The sequence below is a fragment of the Leptopilina boulardi genome, unplaced genomic scaffold (genome assembly GCF_019393585.1).
Source record: "Leptopilina boulardi isolate dan_hultmark-lab unplaced genomic scaffold, ZJU_Lbou_2.1 LbouV2_255, whole genome shotgun sequence".
Classification (NCBI taxonomy): Eukaryota; Metazoa; Arthropoda; class Insecta; order Hymenoptera; family Figitidae; genus Leptopilina; species Leptopilina boulardi.
This window is the reverse complement of record NW_026137813.1, coordinates 1,263,412-1,289,535: the sequence shown is the minus strand read 5'-3', so window position 1 is coordinate 1,289,535 and position 26,124 is coordinate 1,263,412. Positions and strand designations below refer to the sequence as shown.

The window sequence follows — 26,124 nt, the reverse complement described above, 5'->3', positions numbered from 1 at the left end:
TTTTTCTAAGTGTACATGAAATTTTTTTTTAACTTTATATATTCTAATTTTTTGAAAAATAATATTTGAAAATAAACTAAATAGAAATACGATTTACTAACTTGAAAAAAGAATTTTCATTTATTTTTTCTTTCTATGGAAAAAAAATTCTATAATATATGAAAAATTGCTTCATTATAAAATTTAAAAAATATAATTTTTATTCGAAATGCAAGAAGAATAAGCGTTGAAATTGAATTAACATACGACGAGTCAAAAAAACAAACGTAGAAATTATTTGTATATGTGTATCGAAAGGACAAAAGGATTATATGTATGTGATGAATTAACGCAAGTTGGTAATTAGTATATCCTCTAACGAAGTTTTTCTGTCTCAGGAAACAAACTGATTTGCGACTGTAAGCTCCAGTGGATTTGGGGTCTAAGGAATGAGACGAGGAACATCAAGCTAAGGGAAAACTTGGAAGAACTCACTTGCTTCCTCGAGAGCAAGAACGCGTCTGTTAAGTCTGTTAAGGATGCTGAGAGGAATAGTGCTTTGGCAATTGCACGCAATCCAGGTAAGAATAGTAAACTGCACAAGTTTTGATGCTACTATTATATATGTACACATATACTCTCTACTTTAAGAAACTTGCTTCATTTTAGATTTATATTACTTTTTATAACAACGTAAAGCATATATTTCCTTCTCATATCATTCCACTATATATATATATATATATATATATATATATATATATATATATATATATATATATATATATATCAACAATAATAATATTATTATCTTCTTATGATAATATTATTATATATTAAATATTATATGGGGCATTCTATTTTAAAATTATACCCCTAGTAAACAATTGACAATATAAGACATTTTTTAAATAATTATTTCTCCCATTTAATTAAATCAAATTACTTTTGCAATGAGTGGTTTCGAAAGAGAAATTTCTAAACTTTATTATTGTAAAAAAATTTTTTTAAAAAAACGTTTAATTAGCATAAAAAATTTAGTTTGAAGGTTAAACTTATAAATATCTCAAAACACGTTGTCTCCGATTTTGACAAAATCTGTGTCAAAAGAAAGCTTAAATATTCTATTTTTTATTTCCGTAAAGTTTATAATGGACATTTTTGAGGATTTCGAGAAATTAATTAAAATTCTTAGACGTTTCAAAGGTTAAAAAGGGTTGAAATTTGCATGAATAGAGAACCTCTGTTCAAATACAGCGGCATTTGTTTTTACGAAATTTTTAAATAAATAAATTTTAAAACTTCAATTTTAATCTTAATAATTTTTTTAAATTTGAAAAATTTTTAATTGCAAATAGCTAAAGATGGTTCTCCATTCATACAAATTTCAATTCTTTTTAACCTCCGAAACGTCTGAGAATTTTAATTAATTTCTGGAAATTCTCGAAAATGTCCATTATAAACTTTACGGAAATAAAAAATAGAATATTTAAGCTTTCTTTTGACATAGATTTTGTCAAAATCGGAGACAACGTGTTTTGAGATATTTACAAGTTTAACCGCTATTCCTTTTTTTTGTGTTTTTCTAGTGATTTCAAATTATGTAATGACAACTGTCGTATTTATTTTTATTTTTTTACAATAAAAAGACTATTTCTATAATATTTTGTTGCAGTTTTTTTATTTTTATTTATGTTACAATACTGTTTTATCAATTATTAGCTAAAAAAATCTTTGACATATAAATTAATTATATTAATTAATCTGTATAAATTATGAATCACAGCATTGAGTTAACATTTAAACGAAATAGTAATAATAATACGATTTAAATAATTTAAACAAATTATTCAATATTTTACTTGGTTTTTTTAGAATGAACTGTTATTGCTCTTATTCTGTATAGAATTAACCTAAAATTTTTCAATTGACTATATTAAAATTAGAATAATCAAAATTAAATAAACATGTTTCAATAAGGAGAACAAGTCAATATTAATTTAATAAATATTATTTGTTATTTGATTATTTCATTTATAAATAATTAAAGTATTTACATGTTTACATCATCACGAAAACGTCCAAAACAACAAATGCAGGTTATGAGGATTGACTAAATTGCTTGCGCATGATAATACGCATGCGCAGAAATCACCTGCGGGAATAAACTTACACTTACTACTAACACCGGTCCCACAGACCGTTATACTTGATATTTTTATTTATATTACAAAATTTAACGAATTCTAAACTTTGAAGCAATTGTCATCTAATAGATTTTTATATAAAATATGAAACTACTGAAACGCTCAAGCTTCTATTATAATTTGAAAAAAATTAATAAGCGAAATAATTTTAGATAGCGATCCCACAGACCGCTAAAGCAGTTTCAAGGTTAAGTTACCATTAACGTATACTTATACATAAGACATGCGTCTTATTTTCTTTTTTTTTTTTTTTTATTTTATCGACATAAAATACATAAAATCAGAAATATCTACTTGGTTATACAGAAAAAAAAATATTTATTAGAATTAAAAAAAAACATTTTTTAATTTTTTTTCAGATGAATATATGTTTGACAATTTGAAGGAGGGAAATAGAGGTACTAACGATTACTTGGATGATGCAACCAACTATGACGACTCTTATGAAGATGAAGAAAAGGAAGTTCAAAAGTCACCAACGAAGGTATAACAATTAAAAAAATTTCATAATTATTATTTAATTAATTAATTAATAGCAAAATTAATAAGAAATTACTCACTATTTTCTGAAACGTTTCATAGAATATTTTATATTAAAAATATAGGGGGAGTCAGCATGGTTGGGACACCCCTGTGTTTATAGCTCTAGCACACTGGCGCCCTCTATTTTATTATGCAAATATTTGTTAGTGATGGCAACTAACTTTTCACGTTACTTACAGTAAAATGCAATTGCAGTAAACATTTAATTTATCAAGAAAACCAAAATAAGTGCTAAAATGACAACCCAAAACTTTTTCACAGTGACAGATAAGTCGATTAAATAACAGAAGGAATGAGAAAACAACAAAATAAAATGACAGAAATTGTTCATTACAATGTAATTTAAAAGTTTCAAGCATTATTTAGCGTTATTGTTATTGTTATTATGTTTGTTTAACGTGTTTTTGTTGACGACGCCGTTCCTCATGGTTGGGCCTACCACCAATTTTCTAATATTATTATCATACGTCCAGACATCGAAAATTCAATTTTTTATATAAAAAAAAGAGTCAAAGATGCCATTTCCATTTTTAAAAAAAATGGTTTTAATAAAATTTGGTACTATTTTTTAACTTTTTAGACCAATTTCGCGAATAATCGGATTTTGGTTCAGGGGGCTAATTTTATTTTAATTTCAGATTTTATTTTATCATTTTCAGCTCAATTTTAGTATTTTTCTGACATTTTCGGGTCCTTTTTGGTCAATTTCCTTCATTTCATATTGATTTACTACAGTGATCCAACCATCAAGCCCTGGCCCAACCTACACGACAAATTTTTTTTTTTTTAAATGCCTGTAACTTTTACACTTTTGACCCAATCATTTCCTGATGTTCAGAAGAAACATTCCACTTTAGTGTATCTTTCCAACCACATACAAGAGAATTTAAAATTTACCCTAAAACGGAAGTTATGGGCACAAGTCAAAAACTGGCCCAACCATGCTGACTCTCCCCTATAACGAATTTTTATGTGAAAAATTTAATTTCTCCTTTTAACATTATTATTTTATTTGAATTATAATGATAATAATTTATTATTATTTATAATTATTATTAATAATTATTATTATTTGAAACAAATATTTATTTAATAATAGTCGATTATTTGAATCGAATAATTGTTTTTCAGTGTTACGATTATGTTTGAAGAGAAAATGGTCTTTATTGTTTCGAATGCTTAACTGCGCGAGTTTCTCTTTTAATTATATCATCCCATCGATATAAAATGAAATATATATATATACTTTACTTTGTATTGTGCGCAATATTTGAAATGTAACAATTGTTAAACATTGAATAATAGTCTACTTTAAACTATATATATAGAGAGAGAGAGAAAACAGTTATTCTACATATATACAAAACGGACTAAAGATACTTCGTTTGAGAAGATATCTTAATTACAATCAAGAATTCTCTGTTTCCTTATAGATAATCACTTTGATAAGTATTTATTAGTGCAGAATTATTAACTCTGCGCGTTTATTGTCCAGGAGTTGTATAAACAATTCATAAGCATATCTAGTTGTATACAGAAATTACATCTTTTTGTATTTAGTTGCAGAAATAATTAATTTTTATATTAAAAATAGGAAAATAATTTTTAAAAAAAGAATGAGTGAAATAATTATTTTGTTAATGAATTATTATGTTAATTTTTTAATTTTACTAATATTTTAAATTTTTCACTAATTCTAATTTGCACTTCAATATTTATTTTCCAGTCACTATAATTATTTTTGAGCCTAATTTTTATTTGTTCGAATTTTCATTTAACATGTAACGTTTGTAATTGTAAGAATCAATATTTTAGCTCGCCGAGCCAGGGTTCGTTTTGATTCCAACAAAAAAATAACAATAATAACGGGTTAATTACAAACTGATAACAAATTATTTATTTACAACGGTATTTACAATATCAAAGTTATACGGAGATTACAAGTAAATCGCGAAAGTCGGTTTCGAGTAACTATTTGTCGGCGTCTATCTAAAATATGTTGAGCCGCGATATCGAAAATCGGCATCAATCTGGAACGTCGCTTATTTGAGCCGTGCATTAACGAAAACGGCTTCAAATCGTAGCGATGAGCCGTAAATCTGTTACTATACTGCCTAAAAATTCGCGATACACTGGTGAATCACGAGTAAAACTCGTGTTCCAATTATACAAAGAGTAAAACTCTAAGTATATCTAAAAAAAACGGTAATAAAACGGAAAATCTACTTTAAACTTCCGAGAATTCAAATTTACGTTACAATACATTTCGTTACGTTACTTTACTATACATTTTGATACATTACTTTACAGCTTGATACGTTACATTACAATTCTTTACTATACATTTGTTACTTTACTTTACACTATATACATTAAAAACCGATATAATGTTCAACCGGTAAAACCCGACGAACGAGAGTAAAACTTCTACTCAAGTGGGTAAGACCCACCCGGACTCCGTGTAGCACGAGAGTGACGGTCCTCAGCGAGAGCGCAAGCTTATATAGCCGATCGGTGGGCTGGGCGCACGCGAGTGAGCTTTGGCGATGCGACCCGCGCGGCGAAATCGGGTACTACGTCTTTGTGCTCCGCGGTCGGTAACTTGTTTATCGACGCGCGATAATATTTAGTACAAATATTTACCGGCCGATTTCTAACTATCATTACAAACATAATAGGCATTTGAAAGAATTTTTATTATTTTATTGCATAAAATTTTCTTTCAGATGAATTTTCATTTGTTCGAATTATTATTTGATATAATTTCCATATATAACCAATTTTCCATACTACAGAATTTTTACTTAACCGAAAAATCAGTTAACAGAATTTCTATAATTGAGGGTTTACGTTGTCCCCTTGGGCAGCCGCTGACTCGCTACACGCGGGGACTTTTACTTTCACTTATATCCCCTTATAGCATCCACACCCTCAATTGATAGAATTTTCATTTGTCCGAAATTACAAATGGCCAAACAAACAATCGACAGAAAGATTTCGGCGCCATTTTTAAAATCAACAAATCACAATTTTTAGAATAATTTTTGATTCGTTGATTTTAAAATTCGCGCCGAAATCTTTCTGTTGATTGTTTGTTCGGCTATTTGCAATTTCGGACAAATGAAAATTCTATCAACTGGAAATTCTGTTAAATGATTTTTCGGTTAATTAAAAATTCTGTAGTATGAAAAATCGGTTATATATATGGAAATTATATCAAATAATAATTCGAACAAATGAAAATTCATCTGAAAGAAAATTCTATACAATGAAATTCTACTCAATAAAAATTCTTTTAAATGCCAATTACGTTAAATGAAAATTCGAGCTAATAAAAATTCTGTGAAGTGAATTTTTTGGTTATATTGAAAAATTCTGTAATATAGAAAATCGTTTTGATGAGAATTCTGCAAAATATTAATTTGAACAAATAAAAATTCGTCTCAAAACTATAATAATTATTAATGAAATTCTAAAAAATGAAAATTCTAACTAATGATTTTTTAGAACATAATCATATGCGTCCCTCTAGTGATTGCTTTTAATTTTAAGAATAAATAACATAAAGTAACCGAACTTACTCTATAAGAGAAAAAAAATATCATAATGTAATTTTTTTTGTCTCGCAGATGGAGATCATAGACGGAAAAGTGGGTTACATGAAGGAACTTTTCCAATTGAAACCTGAGGATCTCCCATGTCCTGAGCCCTCCAGGGAGGATCTAATGGCATCCGAGCAACCATCAAGTCGCCACGCGAACGCCGCCGTCGGCTCAGCAGGTATATTTTTCTTCTCCTCGGGGAAGATACACTATGTCAGTCAATCCGTTCTCGCGTTATCCTTCCTCGTTGCTTCTCGATTTTTCACGTAGAAAATAGAATCTTTAACCATCATCAGGTTCATATAATAAAATACGAGAAGAGTGTTCAACGATTATTGAAAAAATAGAGCAGCTTATATCAACAGAAAAAAAACACATTTTTCTGAAATTTTATTATTAAAAGCTGCTTGCATCAATTTCCAAAAAAAAAAAAACATTTCAATAATTATTCTAATTTCCAATAAAGAGATGAGAATTAAAACACAAAAAAAAGAAAGAGGAAAACCAAACAAACTCACGAATTTTAATTTCGTCAGAAAGTTGAATAAGAGTTTTTTTTTGTGTTTCTTGTTTTTTTTTTTTTTTTTTTTTATTCCTAAGACTTAAGATTTTCTCAAGATCTCTCGAATGAAAAGACTATATACATATAGCGAAACTAAAGGACTTTTCAAAGAAAAAACATTTTTAGAATTTTTCTCAAGAATTTTTCCACTTTGTTAGTTAGGCATTTGTATAATTATTATTATTACTGTGTAATTTATATAAGGTACCTGTCGTCAAAAAAAAAAAAAAATGCTTCTTTTTTAACTCGTTTGTAATTTAAAAAAAAAATACTTTTTCGACGTACGACAAAAGAAAAAAAAAAAGTTAAGCGATAGTTTACTATAATAGAGACGAATGCACAAAATGAAAAAATATTACACATAAAATGAAAAAAAAAAAAATAATAAAAAACCATCACAAGATATCTAGGGAAGTAAATTGAAGAATATAGAAGACGGAAATTGAACTGAAAATTGACGATTTTCAAACAGGCAAAAAATAAAAATTGACGAACATAAAAATATCTATATTATTTTTTTTTATTGAAAAAATATATTTGACAATTAACAATCTCAACTAATTAATTATCGATTGAAATGTAAATCGACTACGATCAAATTCATTTAAAATTTAATAAAATTAATAAGTAATTTTTTTCTTTAAATTAATATCTAATTTAAAATAATTTAATTTTTTCTAAATTAATATTTAATTTAAAATAGTTTAATTTTTAATATTTAATTATTATATGTAAAAATAATTTATTTTATGCTCTTTGCGTTTTCGTCAATAAAATTGTAATATATAAATATATATGTATACATAAAAGGATGTGAAATTTTTCATTTTGTGCACGATGAAATAGAATAAAAAAAAAGGAACTGAACGTCTTTTAAAACAAAAAAAAAAGCGGGGGCTTAGTCAATTTTTCACTATTGAAATGGAGTGTAGTACTATTCGCTCGAGAATCAGCGGGATCGTTCCTGGATGAAGGTTTTCCCACTTTGTTCCATGTAATGTATTTAATGAACTATATTGTAAATGTTATGGCTCATTACGACGCGACGTCACGTCAGACAATCCAGGGAATTAAAAAAAAAAAAAAAAAAGAAAAAAAAAAGTCGAAGATGAATTTAGCGTACGTTAACGATGTTAAACTATTAAATATTAAATTAAAAAAAAATATAGTAATAATTACAGAATATCTGCTATAGCGATGAGAGGAAGCAAATGTCATTCCGATTTTAGGAATCGTGTCATTGTATTATAATTATCGAATATCATGATATTTCGTGGAAACACGCACCGTTACCTTTCGCTTTCGTAGTGCCATTTATATAAAAAAAAAAAAAAAAATGAAAAGTTGTCCATCATTTCACGTCTCGAATCTCAATAATAATAAAAAAATATTAATAATTGTAATTGCTCGAAGCGCACAAAAATTTCCATTGAAATTTCAATTGACAGTCTTAAGTCCGAAATTCATACAATTTCTTTAAAAATGTAATTAATAATATTATAATTAATAATACAATTATATTTTTAATCAATAATAATAATAATAATATATAATCGATTATGAACGAATTTAAATTAAAATAAAATTAAACTAATCTAACTTTTAACTAATTTTACTTAACTAAAAAGTAGATTTAACGAAAAAAAAAAAATAGTGTACAGCAGAATTTTTTATTCTGACAAATATTCATTAAAAATTTCCATTTTATTTCAATTAAAATATGAAATTTTCGACAAAATATGAAAATTCAGATTAAATATAGAAAAATAAAAACTTGAGTAAATATTAAAATTAATTTCATGAAAAATTTTTTTATTTTATGAATTTCGAACAAATAAAATTGACAATTGAAATTCAAGAAATAATCGTGCATTTCAATTATTTACATTAAAAACAAAAAAAAAAGGTATTTGCCATTTTTAAAAGGCTCTTTCAAAATTATCGAGAATTTTGAATTGCAGACTGATTTAGAAAAAAAAAAAAAAACAGGAATTGATAAAAAAAAAACAGAATTCAATATTCTACAGAAATGATAAAAAAAAAAAACCAAAGATACTGGAAAAATAATTTTATATTATGTCGAGATAAAGAAATTTCTCATGTATTATAATTTTACCACACACACACACTTTTTTCATTTTTCTTTATTTTATCACGTAAAAAAAGTTCATTTTCAGAAAAAAAAACTAAAATTTCTTCACACAACGCAATTTTGTATCGACTTTTATCGTTCATATATTTAAAAACAAAAAAAAATATAATTAAGAACCGTAAATTATTTCTACCCCCCTTCCCCCCACTTTTCCAACAAATTGTAGAAAATAGAAATTTTAAAAGCGAAATTTTCCAAACTTAGATAAAAAAAAAAAAAATTTTCAACATTTTTGAATCTTTAAAAAATTCAAAATAAGAATTCTAAAATAAATTGACTGTTCATTATTGAACTTGGTGTTTTTTTTTAAACTAATGTGTATAGTTCAACAAAATAAATGTGAATTTAATAGTTGATATAGATAATCGATTTTTTTTTTTAAAAAAAGAAAAAAATATTGTTTCTTAAAAAATCATGTTGCTTTTATTATTATTATTATTATTATATAAATAATAAGAAACGGCGATTTGTAATATTGTACACTTTACATATATAATTATATTAAGAATTAATTAACTCCCGTCCCTCGACGTCCAAACGAGTATTTATTTTTACAACAAAAAAAACAAAACAAAAATGTAATAACGGTTCGCTTTTCTTTTTCTATTTTGCGTAAATATATTTTTAGGATATAAATATAAATTAATAATTATTATTATTATTATATTATTATTATCTAAGTTAAGTCGATTAAATATTTACGAAAATTATCGCCTGCCTGTAATATGTATTATATGTTTTTTTTGTAAGATTAGCATTAATAATAAATAAATTGACGGAAAAACATCATAAATTAACGTTTTCAATTTTATTTCCCTTCCAATATTATTTTCTTCTGTTAACAATAAAAAAAAAATAATATAAGAAATAAAAAAAAAATTTGTTCTCAGAATAATGCTAAAAATAATTAAAAAAATTTTTTAAACAAATTAAATTAATAATATCGTCAACTGGAATAACTACACAGTTTTCCTAAAAGTATCAAATTGAGACCAAGAATTGCATCAAATCTTTGCAACGTTTTGATGCACATAAGTTATATCGAAAAAAGATCGTTTTGTGTATCATTTTTAGAAATGATACACGAAACGGTCTCATTTTTTGATGCAAAAAATTTAATCAATTTATATCAATCATGGCCGAATTGAATCGACTCAAAATTAAACGAATTTTTTTCAGATATTTTGGTAATAGTACAATTGCGGAAACCATTTCACTATTTAATTTGAAAATGAAAATAACAGAAAATCAAAGACAATGTGCAATTGGAAAAAGCATTTTACCATCTTGTTTTCAAGAAAAGGCTGTTGAAAATTTTCCAAAATTTTAGTATCAATGTAGATGGCGCTGCCTCACTTGGACCTGGCCTTAAAGATCAGAAATGAATTACCGACCTACAGAAATCTTCTTTGCCGATGGACAAAGGATCTTCCTGATCAACATATGGTAAAATACAAAAATAAAAAATTACCGAGTTACAGAAAACTTCCTTACCGACGGATGGTCAAATATGAAACTGTAAAAAATTACCGACTTATAGGAATTTTCTTTGCCGACTGATGATAAAAACAGGAAAATAAAGAAATTGAAATTAACGTCTTACAGGAAACTTCCATACCGACTGATGGTAAAACATGAAAATTATGTAGTTCATGTTGGGTGGGGGAAATCCCAAATGTCGATTAAGTGGTGCACAAACAAACATACCTACGGGATAAATTCGAATTTTTTTAATATCTCGCTTAAATGAAATTTTGAAACCTAAGTATATTGAAATTTAAGTTTCTATTTTTAATGACCTATTTAATAATAAAATTTATTAAAAAAATAAAATCAGTTTTTATTATTGTATTGTATTATTGTATTAAATTTCGACTTAAAAACTTCTTTTTCGTAGAAGCAAAGAAAAATTTCTTTGATTTTACTAAATTTTTATTTGAATTAAAGAAATAAATGATCATTTTAAAGCACAAATTTCTTTAAATGGAAAATGTATTTATTTCGTTTGGAGATTGTAATACGTTCGTATTTTGATTAAATTATAGTTTAAAAATATTAAATATTTTCGAAATACTTGAAATGTATGAAGGAAGCAAAGTATCATGTTTTTCTTGTTGTTACGAACTATCGTAACGAAATTATAAATAAAAGATAAATAAAATGATAATAAATAATTTCAAGAATAATTGAAAATTATTTAAGAATAAAATCTCCAAGTCGATGCCACAATGTATATAGGCATGTAATTTGAATCCCCGATAATCGCGCGCGTTGAGTGATACTCCACACACACAGTCTTATATTCTCGTTGCTTCTAAAAATGTATCTATGACTATGATATTATAATATAACTTTGTTAAACTGTTATATTATAATATATTATTTTATTCTATCTTATGTTATATTATTCTATATTATGATTTATACTATATTATATTATGCTATATTATAAACTATATTAATTATCTAATACCAATATTCAAGCTTGAATATTATAAATATATGCATGAAAAATATAATATAGTGTACTTACCTTATATAAAGATACTAAAATATTATTATAAATAAAACAATTATACTTTACTCATTTTTATTAGTAATTTGCAGTAATTAATTAATTAACAATATGCAAATTATTGTTAATTCATGATTTTTTTTATTAATAATGATAAATCGTATTATTATCATTGTTAATTACATTTACTAAAATTAATATTAATAATTAATCATAATTATTATTATAAACAATTGGATATATTACCAATACTATTTTTCTACTTATTAGAATCATCATTATCAAATATTATTTCAAAGAATATGCATTGTATATGCACGTATGCGTGTGCATTATTTTTATCGTGTGTACGTGTGTTCATAGTATGCCAAAGTGATATGCATAGATATGTGTATACATTGTTTGGTTGCACATTTCTACGCATATTATAGTAACCAACAATAATGTGATTATTATATTGCAATTATTATATTTACGAAAATGTATTATTTTATAAGAAGGGAGAAGAATCGCATATGTCAATTCTATCTATCTTTCTCTCTCTTTCTCACGCGTTCAGGTGCAATGAGTCTCGTAGCGTGGATGCGGTACACACAGACACGGACTCCCCATAGCCTGCGTAACGCATATGTGTGAGGCGCTTGAGGAGTATCGCGCGATGCAAACACTGCCTTCCTTCCCCTATTCTTTTCCTTATAATACCTTCAAATTAAAAAAAAAAGGGAAATAAAGATAGAATAATTGTTGATAGCTTAAATTGGAACATGTCACATTTTCCAAGCACATATAAACTCGCAACAATTAAGATTTTATTTTAAGAGGGTCAATTTTGTAAAAAAAACAAAATGCATATAAAAAAAAAAAAGAGAAGAAAATTTTTGAGACATGTATGTCGTGCATATATGTATGTGTACTAAGGTAAATGTACGTGTGTATGCGTAAAATGTATATGCATATATAAAAAAGGAAAATAGTTTCATTTTTAATATGAAAACGATAATCTGTGCAGAACTATGACCGCTCTGGAATTCAACAAAGGTTGCGAGTTATACTTTATTAAAAACACATATATACACTTACACATATGGAGATGTGCAGTTCCAATAGTGTCAACAAAGAAAAGAATAACAAGAATCATGGGTTCTGAGAATATCGATGGACGATGATCTAAGTTTTCTTATCGATACCCCTGAAACCCCCAGAATCCTTCTACCCCTGATTCACTAATCCCACTAAGTGCATCTCGCGATGCTCTTTATAAGCAGAAGCTCATAGGGCCTCATTGCCTATTCGTCTTCAGTCAATCACTTAGTACGTGTTACTGATTTTTGCATTATTTCTTTAAAAAGTGAACTTAGAGTTTAAACTGTGGAGAAAGCTCAATAATATACCTGCTGAATCACGATAGATTTTCGTTGAGCCAGGTAAATTAACAGCAGTGCTTAAATTTCTAAAATTAAAATTGCTGAATCACGATAGATTGTCGTTGAGCCAATTTTTAATTTTAAGAATAAGGCCCGTCTGCGAGCTGGCTCCAATTTAAATTCTATTTTCTTTGGGCGGACGTAAAATTAAATCGAACCTTGAACCGGCTGAGTCCCAATCGGTTGATCAGTACAGTGAGAAATTATTTAATAAATTATTTATAATTTATTAAATAATTTTTTGTTCTTAAAACCGGCCAGTCCGTACGGATTGTACCTGCGCCGCTTGTGTCTGATAGGGTACCGGTACCGCGTTTCGAGACGCGGAAATACGCATAACACCTTTCTTTCGTTTTGCCCGTTGATTGTGTGACGAGATCGCGAGAATTCTCCCTTCTCAACAAGCTCTCTCGACGGTAGTGTGTAAGAGAAATCTAGCCGTAAGTAATAAAAAACTGTATCGTTCCAAAAACATTATTCTTTACAAAAGAAAGCATATAATGTGTAATTTTTGCAATTTTTACTTTGATTTTTAATAAATTTTTGTAAACTAAAATTCCAATTGTTCTATTCAATCAAATAGACCTTTTTATTTGTGCTGTCAAAAATAGTGTGGATTTTCATCTCAAAGCTAAGAAACATTATTTACGATCTAAAGATTAAATTGGCAGTTTCGTCTTCTATCGGCGATATAATTAATCGAACCCACATAAAAATAAACATTATTAAGTTAAATGTTCATTTTGACTTTTAATGGCAACTTGGTTCCTCCGGCGAATAGAAAATTTTAAGTAATTGTTTAAAATTATAAAAATTAAATAATTAATTTTTCTCGTTCGTAACAAGTTGATGGTGGCAGCGGTGGGATTCAATTAAAAATAAAATCAGTGGAATTTTTATTTTCAATAATTTGGATTAAATTAAAAAAAAAAAAAAAAAAAAAAAAAATTTTTTTTTTTTATTTTTTTTTAAATTTCTAATTAAAGATAAATGCTTTCTCTTTAAAAACTCTGCCTACTCTTTCTACCTTATTTAAACTATTTTCAAGGCAGTGCTTATTGTTTGCACGCCTGACCTCTTTACTATTTTAGAAACTAGCAGTGCTTATTGTTTGCACGCTTGTTTCAACTATCTCTACTCTAATATTTCAGGGCAGTGCTTATTGTTTGCACGCCTGACTTCTATACTATTTTAGAAACTAGCAGTGCTTATTGTTTGCACGCTTGTTTCAACTATCTCTACTCTAATATTTCAGGGCAGTGCTTATTGTTTGCACGCCTGACTTCTATACTATTTTAGAAACTAGCAGTGCTTATTGTTTGCACGCTTGTTTCAACTATTTCTATTCTAATATTTCAGGGCAGTGCTTATTGTTTGCACGCCTGACCTCTTTACTATTTTAGAAACTAGCAGTGCTTATTGTTTGCACGCTTGTTTCAACTATTTCTACTCTAATATTTCAGGGCAGTGCTTATTGTTTGCACGCCTGACCTCTTTACTATTTTAGAAACTAGCAGTGCTTATTGTTTGCACGCTTGTTTCAACTATTTCTATTCTACTATTTCTTAAAAATGAACTTTGATAAAAATAAATAAATCTTTATGATAGAAGAATGGTCAAATCTAACTTTTAGTCATCTAAACCATACGACCATAGTAACAATAAATTCAGATTGTTTAAGGGAAAATTCTGGAGATTTTGTTTACGATCCTACTGTTAATTTCAATTTAATAGAAAGGAAAAATTTAGCATCATTCGTTCAGATTAATTATACAAAGTTTACGGAAAATGAAATATTAAGTATATTAGGATCGGTAAAAATTCCAATACTATGGAAAGAAATTAAATTCTGTATTGTTGACACAGGACTAAATTCAAAAGCTATCGGTATTGTAGGCAAATCGTTTATGAGTGAACTTAGTTTACCTATTCCGGAAAATCAGTAGCTTTCAAAAAAAAAATGTATTAAAATGAATTCTTCAAAAGGTAGACGTGGTGGTAAAAAACAAAAAAATTTTCGCGACGAGAAAACTCTCTCAGAAGAATTCGGTATAACAAAAATTGAACGCGATGACCTTCAAATTCGTGAAATAAAAAGTTTTGAAGAATTTTCGAAATTATTTGATTTTGTTCTTGAAAAAGCTGAGCAGATTATAAATAAGAAAATTTGTTGAATTTCTTCTCTTTCCAAATCCTATAAAGAAGTCACAGAATCTTAATTGATTTTTACCTGTAATCTTGCCGCTCGAGGTTTATTCCTTTGAGAGCTTGATTGTGTACTTCTTTCCTGAAATTTTTAAAGTTGTCAAAAGTGTCAAATTATATTAGAGCAATATAATTGCTCTAAAATAATCATCGTTCATAAGCGCAAAAATATTTACTTTGATGCTTTAGCTCGAGTAAGTATTCTGCAGCATTGAATATTTTGACGTTTAAAAATAAAAACCACATATTAAAAAGAAAACAAACATTTCTGTAAAATTGGTTCTTTATTTAAAATTTCTGCAAAAAGTAGATATTGAAGATGGAGTCTTAATTTTCAAGAATTAGTTTTCTTTCTCCAATATTCCAAATCCTAAAAAAAAACCTCAAAAAGAAGACGCGGAAATCTTAGTTGATTTACCTGCGACCTTGCCGCTCGAGGTTTATACCTTTGAGAGATTGGTTTTGTTCTTCTTTCCTGGTGCCCTTTTAATGTGCAAGAGTGCTAAAATTATATTAAAATAATGTAAATTGTTTTAAAATAATTATCGCTTAAACGCGCAAAAATAATTACTTTGCTGCTTAAAGCGCAAGTGATTATGCTGCAGCTTTAAGCATCTTGCTATGTTAAAAGAAATAAAAACAAAATAAATTTCTTAAAGTAAGATATTACTTATTTTAGAATTTATTTTGTAAAACTTTAATTGTATAAAGTTTTCCACTTTTCCTCAATGCCGAAAAACGGTAAAAATCAACAACCATCCTCTTCAAGGAATTCGAAAAGAGGTAAACGCGGATCGAGAAAACTAAAGCTCGTTACAAAACCATCTCTTTACCAAAATTTAGTAAACTCACAAATTGTAAATAGACCAGTAGCAAAAGTTAAACCAACTGTTAGAAATATACTAGAGCCGGTACTCGTTAATAACAACAATGAAAACATCGACATTTCGATTATAGATCTAACAATTGAAGAAGCTATAGAACAAAGAATTTTATCTCAGCAAGAGGAAATCAGACAAATTGAATTTGAAAATAATGATATCGATATAATAAATTAATGAATTCTTAATGGCGCCTTTACTTGATGATATACGTGTTTTATTTGGTCGTCCTACCGGAATTATATTTCAATCGCCACATTTAACCGGAAATAGAGTTAGATTATCGATTTTTCCAGGAACACCATACAATTATATTTCGGAAGAAGATTTGCAAGTAGAATTTCTTCATTTTACACAACCAGAAGATCACATAGTTAATAATACTCACTATAGAATAATCGGTCAAATGAATGTAGTTGCTTTCGGAACAACTGTGACTTTTCTGGTAATATCAAAAGATACACCCTTCAACCATCCTATAGTTACCGGTGTTATAGGAAATATAACAGGTCAAGTTTTAGGATTATTGCCCTAAAAATAATATACGAAAAGGGCAAATGTTTCCTAGACTAACTAGGGTAGCTTCCGGACTATCTAGCGATCAATGGTCAGAAATAAACGAGCGATTAGAGAACTTAGAACATCACAATCAACAGTTAGCTATTTATTGCAAATCCGTCTATTGTCATTTAGAAAAAATTGAAAGACGAATTAAATTTTTATCTTCATGGTTACATGCTCTTAGTGATTCGAACACAGCATTGGTAGATTCGGCTATTGAAATAAGAGAAAATTTAACAGAACAAGAGAATGTGATAAGAGATCTAATTGACGAATTTAAATCTCTAAGTATTAAAAAGGGCATTTAAATAATAGAATGAATCCTTTCTGGAAAAATTTAACATTCAATAATTCTGAAGAACAATTGACAATAATAGACAATAGGATTCAATCTTTTCTTGACGATTACCTTAGGATAGCACAGTATGCGTTCTACTTAAGAACTCAGTTGGAAATAGCCTATGAGATAGTAGATAACCTTACTGACAGAATTCGTGATGAAACTGATAGAGACATGCGTTTGAAGGATAATATAAAAGAAATAGAGCAATTATTATCGGATCTTAAATTGTAACAAAAGATAACAATAAAAGCGAAACAAAAATTATCCGCGGTGGCGAAATACAGACGATACTGCCAATTTTTTTTTTGCATATGATAATAATTTACGAATAAAAAAAAAAAAATAATAAGCACATTACATGTTTAAATAATGAATGCGTGATGGCTGAAGCCATTTCTTTAGTACCACCCGAAGAAGTACTAATTTTGTCTTCCGGTTTAAGATCAGGAAATGTTAAATTAAAAATCTCATCCGACATATATTACAATTTTATTTCAGAAGATGCCTTAATCGGTTATCAAAGAAGGTTTCCCCCATACTATTATCCGATTGGTAACGCTTATCATCTTATTTTAGGCGAAGTAAACTTGTTCTTTTCGAATGTGGCTCTGACATTTTACGTAGTATCATCTCAAAGTCCTTTACAAGGACCTTATGAGAACGGAATTTTAGGGTCATCAGGATTTAGTGCATTGAGACCTAATTAATTTTTGCGACAACCTGGCGAATCAATTAAGAAAATCTTTATACCATAAAATAATATTTAATAGAGACAATACCATAATCAAAATGGCTGACGAAGACCCTCCTGCCCATCATAGCGGTACGACTCTTACCGCGAATATTACAGCTCCCACTATTAACCCAAATACTAGTGCAGCTATGGCGTCCGTTTTAGAGTGTATGACATTACAACAAAGCACTTATCATATTCCACATTTTGACGGTAAAAATCCCTCGTTAAATGAATTTTTACAAGATGTGCTAAACGGTGCTGTATTCATAAGCGAAAACAGTGAATCGGCTTTTATAAAAGCAGTTCTTGGTAAATTAAAAGGACCTGCTCGAGAAAGTGTTAGAGATAAAACCTTTGATAGACTCGACGACCTTATTACTCACTTAAAAAAACGTTTTGCCTCTACAAAAAAATACCAATGGTACTTTGAAAGTATCATTAATTTGCGAATGAAACAAACGGAAACAGTCAGTGACTATAATGATAGATTACAAGGGTTAATTAGCGGTGCGAAACATGCCCTTGGAGAAAAGTATGGTGCACGTTATCGACGCGTTAACGATGATGATGAAGATAATGATATATCTGTTAGTGAAATTATGATCAAGCCAATAATTGACTGTGCCCTTGAAGCCTTCATAAGGGGTCTTCCTGAGGAAATGTCAATTTTCGTTGACACACGAAACCCGAGAAACCTATCCGAAGCTTTTGAACACGCGTTACGCGCAGAAGAAAGACAACGGTATTCAGAAAGATCTAGGTCATCATCCTATCACATTTCTCGTACAGGAAATATAGACCGACCACGTTCGCCAAGTCCATATTCGCGACAGTTAGAGATTGGAAACGAAAAAAGAACCCGCGAACTAATTCAGGATTCTCGGTCAGAAAAAGTAAATGCTGAAACAAACAAATCAAATCTGATTCAACTCACACCTGAACAATTGGCCCAGTTTTACAAATCAATGTGGCCTCAAAAATCTCAGTCTGTTCCATATCAATATCCACAGGCTGCGAAATACCCGCAGCAGATGCAATTTCAAGCACCTGTTCAAACACCGCAGGTGATGTCACCATATAGAGGTGGCAACACACCCCCAAGGTCATTATCACCAGGACCTCAAACTAATTTAAACTCCCAACAGACTCGCCGCTCAGACGCGGTGGCGAGTCCGATCCTCCAGCGTTCGAAAACGGTACACTTCGCGGAGAATTCAGTAAAATCCTTAGAGTCGGAATTAGGAACGAAGACTCCCCAGTAGTCGAATTGACTGCTCCCGAGTTTAGACATCCAAAAATCAAATTTTTAGTTGATCCTGGATCAGATACTAATTTGATTAAACTGAATGCTCTGGACCCGGAACTAATAATTGCAGTCAAAAACAGCGCTGAAATTACAGGAATAACAAATCATTCCGTTAAGACTCTGGGAACTATCGAACTTACAATTCAGAAAAATCCAGTCGAATTCCACGTGGTTAAAAATAATTTTCCGATATCCACATCAGGTATTTTAGGAAGACCTTTTCTTCGTCAAGAGCAAGCTCAAATATCGTTTCGACATAATGCGTTAGTTACAATCTCGGATCCTATAACTCCTATACCCTTCGTAGATTTAGAATCACAAGAATCGAAAAAAAATTTGAAACCTGAAATTAAACCATTTGCTCGAATTCTCAGAATTAAAGCGAGGACTAGACAACCAATCGCGATCGACGTTTCTAACAAGGGCCTAAAAGAAGGTTATTTACCTCTAGTACCTACACCCGAAGGACTTTACCTTGGTGAAGCAGTGGTTACCAATACCAATGGTGTATGTCATGCAGTGGCTATCAATACCACTGAAGAGGATATTGATCTTGAACTAACTCCACAAGAATTAATACCTTTTGATTTCTGCAAGTTTCCTGGAGAAGAATTAACAGATTCGGAACTAGAGGAACTTCAGGATCAAAATGTTAATGGTTATTCTGATAGAGTTATAAAGGTTAAAAATGCCCTTTACGTTTCACATCTGAGCCCTGAAGAAAGAAAAGTTGTTTACGGTTGGGCAGAAGACTATGCTGACATTTTCTACTTGAATGGGGAACCTTTGTCATGTACCCATTTAATTCAGCATAGAATTCCAACAAGAGATGACAAAGTCATCACTAGAAAACAATACAGGTGTCCTCATGAAGCTCGAGAACAAATGGATCTGCAGCTCCTAAAACAATTGAGCTGTGGAATCATTGGTCCTTCGACTTCACCATACAATTCCCCAGTTCTTATCGTTCCCAAAAAACTCGATGCTTCGGGTCAAAAGAAATGGAGAGTTGTTGTAGACTATAGGAAACTAAACGAGCAAGTTATAGGTGACTCTTTCCCGTTACCCCATATAAATAGCCTGCTCGAAAAATTGGGCACTGCGCGGTATTTTACAGTTTTTGATCTAGCCATGGGTTTCCATCAAGTAGAAACACACCCTGACGATAGGATTAAAACAGCTTTTTCTACCGGCAACGCTCATTACGAATATAAGCGTATGCCCATGGGAATAAAGAATGCCCCTCCTACATTCCAACGATTATTAAATAACGTTTTAAACAGTATGCTTGATACGGAAGCTCTCGTATATTTAGATGATATCATTATTCATTCCGACACTTTAGAAGAACATGATAGAAGAGCTAGACGGCTTTTTAATCGCCTCCGTGAAGCAAACTTAAAATTACAACCTGACAAATGCGAATTTCTAAAAACGGAAGTAGCATATCTCGGTCATATAATCGGTCCAGAAGGGGTAAAACCTAATCCTAATAAAATAAATGCGATAAGGAATTTTCCCCATCCTACCACTATCAAGGAACTTCGAGGATTCCTTGGATTAACCGGTTATTATAGGCGATTTATACAAGATTATGCAAAAATATCAAATCCATTAACAGACCTCTTAAAGAAAGAAACTGTTTGGAAATGGACTGATGATCAGGAAAAAGCTTTTCGTCAACTCAGGAACCATCTTTGTAAAGAACCTATTCTACAATATCCTGATTTTACGAAAACTTTTAAGTTAACTACCGACGCATCTGAGCGTGCAATAGGTGCTATTTTAACTCAAGAATGCGACGGAATCGATTTACCCGTGGCTTATTTTTCAAAGGTCATAAATAAAAATGAACAAAAATATCCGAAAGCGGAAAAAGAATGCCTTGCGATCCTATATGCCGTAGAAAATTTTCGACCTTATCTATATGGTCGAGAATTTATTCTAGCTTGCGATTTCGAACCGATACACTGGATGAGTTATATTGAAAATCCAGGTGCGAGATTACACAGGTGGAGGCTACGTCTTCAAGATTACGTGTATAAATTCGAGTACAAGCCAGGTAAAATTAACAGAATTGTAGAAGCATTATCAAACAGTCCCATAAAAGAAAAAGACAATCAAAGCGACGTGACGACGGACGCAGATACAGATAAATCTACATCCTCGAACCTTAGTGCAAAAAGTGAAACTCTTAATCCTGATCAGATTCCAATGAACGTGTTAATAGATAAGAAACAATCCGTGCAATATCGAGCCTTACCCATAACGCGAAGCGAATCTAGCAAGAAGGATAATAAGGAAAAGTGCGCGAAAAAGGATTCTTCAAATAGTGAAAAGCCCTCTACTTCTGCAAGGTATAAGGAAAGGCCAAAAACAAATATTTTGAATCCTAATTATAAAAGAACCTTAAGTGATCCATCACAAGTTGTAAGAATGCGAAGACCCCTCCCTAAAACTCTCATAAAATCAACGATTCCTAAGCAACCCCTCTCCACAGGTAAAAATCCGCCGGGTCGACCTAAAGGTAGTACCAAGAGAGATGAACGAAAGGATCAAACATTTACCTTACCTCGAGGTACTAAAAATCTCGTCGATCCGAACGAGAGTTGTATTGCAAAAAGGCTAACTAGAGGAAGGGAAATTCCAAATCCAGAAACCCCTGTTTCTAGTGAAAAACCATCATCTTCTAGCGAAATAACAACAGATGAGGAATTAAATGAAGATTCTGATCCCCCAGTTTTCAGAAAAAGTCATAGCGGTTTCCCTAGTGTAGAAATAACCCCAAAACAGAAACAGGCGAGTCCAAAAATAGTAGGTTCCGAGGATCAAATTCAAACCACTATTCCTCTGTTCTCCCCAGCGAAAAACACTTATACAGACGTTTATGTAGATGGCGCCTGTAGTTTCAACGGAAGTGGAGAACCAAGAGCTGGAATAGGTATTTGGTTTGGTCATAATCATCCCTTAAATATTTCTCAGCGATCCAAGGGTCGACAAACAAACAATGCAGCTGAAATAGAAGCAGCAACTGTAGCCGCCTTAAAAGCTCAAGAAGCAGGAATCCAAAATCTGAGGATTAACACCGACTCAAAATTCTTAATTCAAAGTGTTACGGATTGGATCCCAAAATGGAAACTAAACCAATGGAAAACTAAGGAAAATAAACCTGTTAAAAATCGCATTGCCTTTGAAAAATTAACAAAGGCTTTAGAACCCTTAAACGTTGTCTGGGAACATATACCGAGCCATCAAGGCCTAACTGGTAATGAAATGGCCGATCAATTAGCAAAAGAAGGTGTCAATAAAGAACAAATCATGGACGATTTTGAAATCGAAGAAGAAAAAGAGGAAGAAATTTGTGATCTTGAAAATGTGATTATTAATATTGCTCCCCAACCGATTGGAAGCACAGAAGAAGAATCAGACGTCAAAGTGTGGAAAGTAAAAAGTGGGTTAGAAAAATCATTTCAGCAATTTGACAAGTCAATGCAAAATAGAGGATTCGATCAAACTAACCTAACATTAGCATGGGACCACGAAGGAATGGATAAAGAATTTACTCGTCCAGAATTAACGCATGTATCGGAAGGTGAAAATGACGAAGAACTCCTTGATACTCTAGAAGCCCTGGATCCATGCCAAAATAGTGATGTCGAAGATGATGCATTCACAGAAAGGATAAGAAAATTTTTGGACAATTACAACAAGCGCCAAGTTTCAAATGTTGAAATAGAAAATTCGCCGCGACCTTCGCCTACATTACCTGCTAAACAAATTGAAGGAAGACAGAGTACAGTACGTTTCAGGGACGATCCAGATGTCATGCATTCCCCCGCTAAGGATTATTCCCAATGGCAAGGATCAATATTTCAAACACCTGGATTTTCCGTCATTCCTGATGCTCAATCTACTCCATTTGTCTACATGAAAACAAATGGTTCAAAAATGGGAAAAAAATCTAGTGTTGTGCCACGCCGACTACAGGAAAAAACTAATGATAATGTGTCGGGAACAAAGTGTACACCCATAGAAAAATCTTCCAAAGGTGTAGGTATTCCGTATTATGATTCCCCATCTTTTTCTGATACTTGTGACGACAATGACTTTAAAATAACGAAAGACGTGTTGACTAAAAATAACGTAATTCAAAAATGGTCAGAACCATTAACATATGAAAGAGACAATTATGCTCATTTCATGTCAGAAGATTGTGAACCAGTTGATGCTATTTCAAAACTTTTAGTGGCAACCGAGAGAATCGATCTTCAAGAACTGCAGGAAAAACGACCAAAAATAGGTCAGATACTTATTACCCCTAGTGGACGATATTGTACCTATTCAATAATTGTTAAACAAAGACATTATGACGAAATTGACTGGCGAAATGTAATTCTAGGTTTGAAAAATCTTAAATTAGCTTTGAGCCGAGATACTCGATCTACATGTCGTATGGCAAATACAGGTGATTTGTTAGGTTCCCTTCCCCAAGGTAAAATGACAGAATTATTAACAAAAATATTCCGCGGTGGCGATATCATTATGATATTGTGCCACGGAAAAATTGAAGTTCCACCCCCAGAATTGAGGCCAAAAATTATTTCGGAATATCACGAAAGTCTACTAGCAGGTCACAAGGGGATAACGAAGACATATAGACGAATTAGAGAACGCTACCTTTGGCCTCGAATGCGAGATGAAATAACAGAATTTATACGAGGATGTCAGAGTTGCCTTCAAAATAAATTAGTTAGAGCTCGTACTCGTGAACCAATGATAATAACCGATACTCCTGCAGGCCCTTTTGACAAAGTATCCCTAGATACCGTAGGAAAGTTACCTACTACTCCAAATGGGAATCGGTATATTCTCACTATGCAAGATAATTTCAGTAAATATTGTATAGCAGTCCCTATTTCCGATATAAAAACAACCACAATCGCTCATGCAGTAGCTACTCATTTATTCTCTCAGTTTGGAGCGCCTAGATGTGTTCTTACTGATCGAGGAGGAAGTTTTATAAGTTCACTCATGAGAAAATTGGAAAGAATTTTTGGAGTTAAACAAATAACCACTTCTGGCTACAGACCTCAAACCAATGGAGCATTAGAAAGAAGCCATATTGAGCTGACAGATTTTATTAAACATTATGCTGAGGATTTTGACGATTGGGATCGTCTTTTACCTTTTGCGATGTTTAATTATAATACATCAGTTCACGAGGCAACTAATTTCACTCCTTACGAGTTGGTTTTCGGAAAACTAGCAAGAATTCCAAGTTCATTTCCCCAAGGACCAGAGCTTGAGACTTATGGATCCTATTTAAAAGAACTTATAACTAGAATGAGCGAAATTCAGGGAATAGCTGCCAAAAATCTTGTCCAAGCGAAACTAAAGTCTAAAGAATATCATGATAGGACTGCCCGCCCTCTAAAAGCGAAAATTGGCGACAAGGTGTTCGCGTATAAAGAAATCCGAGCGAATAAATTCGATAAGAGAGCCGAAGGTCCTTATACCGTAGTAGGATTTACTCAAAATAATAATGTAATCCTAGAAGATGAAAATAACGAGAGATTTTCAAAACATAAAGATAAATTAATGATGGCATATTGTTAATTAAAATCTTTCTCTTTTATCAGGTTGTGAAGAGATTGAAGCAAACTGTGTAAGGAGTACAAAAAAAAAAAAAAAAAAAAAAAATCAATATGTACTTAAGCGTTGAAAATGCCACCTGCCAATTTTGAGGATGAAATAGTGTTAAATGGAGAAGAATATATAACGCTGATGTCCCCAGATTTAATTGTAGACGAAATAGACGTATTACTATCTCTAAAAACAAAACACAATTTTATTTCTGTAAATCTTCTAAACGTGGAATATGAAAATATTAGTCATTCTATAGAGAAGATAGGAAATGAATTTCTTTTAGTAGTTGGAAGTGTAGAATTAGAAGTTAACGGTGATAAAATTTTCTTTCTAGTTATAGACCCTAATACGGAATCATCTTTTCAATTTAATTCTGCAATAATTGGAACTAAAACTGCTATAACATTAGGATTAGTTTCAAACCTAACTGTAGAATATTATCTTCAACATCCCGTTTAATTATTAGGTATATATATATATATATATATATAACTCAAAATGAGTGAATTTTTAGAAGTCTTGCTTCCCAATGTAGAAGATGTCCCTATTTCGGAAATTAGTCGGAAAAATCCACCATTAATTATCAAAAGATTATTAAAGGATTTCGAAAAATCATGGAAAATCCCAAGAACACTAGCTAATTTAGCATATAATGCCATATTGCTAGATTGTCTAAAAACTGCTCAAAATATTCGTGATGTTAGAGTTGCTGGTCAAACAATGATCATTTATGATGAATCCGACAATGAAATTCTCGAATCATTGACAGTAAAAGTATTTTCTGGACAAAGGACAATATTTCGATTAAAATCTGGTTTTATTTGTCTATATCCCAATCTCTATGCTATTCTAAGATCTATTAAAATCATAGATCCAAAAAGCCTTTTGTATAATTATGTAGTGTATGTTATTCTAAGCAGTAATACACTCACTCTTCAAATAGGTTTAGATATGGGTTTTTCTTCCTGGATATATTATCTAATAAACAACATGAATTGTTGTTTTAGGCCTTTACAATTTCTACCAGATGGTCAATGCTTACACGTCTCTTTCCCATTGTCTCTCCCATTCAAGACACCTATCCACAAAGCTAGGAAAAATAAACTAAACAAAATAGGAATAACTGATTTTCATGAAATACCTATAAATAGGAGATTTACAAGTTGTTTGTGTTCATGTTTTGATTTACCACCATTGTTTAAAGAAGCAGAAGAGTCAAAATATCAAATTATAAACATACCCTATCCTTGGTACTTAAAAGATGATTTCGAATATATAGACCATAATTTCATAGAACGTTACAATGAAAATGACTGGCGACAATCTACTATAGAAAGCTTGTTCGAAACTCACTTCAGGAAAGCGTTAGTCGTTGGAGGGCATTTTCGAACTATTACCTATTACGAAAAGGAACTCGGGATGTCAGATACGCATGTACGACCAAACGAGTGTGAATAGTATC

The 26,124-nt window shown here is 30.7% G+C and overlaps 2 protein-coding genes across 5 annotated transcripts in view; both read left to right on the top strand.

The window, feature by feature from the left end:
* Positions 1-8,057, top strand: part of LOC127280842 (connectin-like) — a 497,564-nt gene extending 489,507 nt beyond the window's left edge. For all 4 annotated transcript variants that reach the window (XM_051304135.1, XM_051304134.1, XM_051304136.1 and 1 more), the window contains 3 exons: positions 378-560; positions 2,546-2,670; positions 6,359-8,057. In XM_051304135.1, the coding sequence (XP_051160092.1) occupies positions 378-560; positions 2,546-2,670; positions 6,359-6,601 (551 nt within the window). In that variant the 3' untranslated portion in view covers positions 6,602-8,057. The remainder of the gene's footprint in view (positions 1-377; positions 561-2,545; positions 2,671-6,358) is intronic.
* A 13,349-nt stretch (positions 8,058-21,406) lies between these two features.
* On the top strand, positions 21,407-24,640 carry LOC127280837 (uncharacterized). The gene has a single exon (XM_051304123.1). The coding sequence runs from the start codon at positions 21,453-21,455 to the stop codon at positions 24,630-24,632; it is 3,180 nt and encodes a 1,059-aa protein (XP_051160080.1). The 5' UTR covers positions 21,407-21,452; the 3' UTR covers positions 24,633-24,640.
* The last annotated feature ends 1,484 nt before the right edge of the window (positions 24,641-26,124 follow it).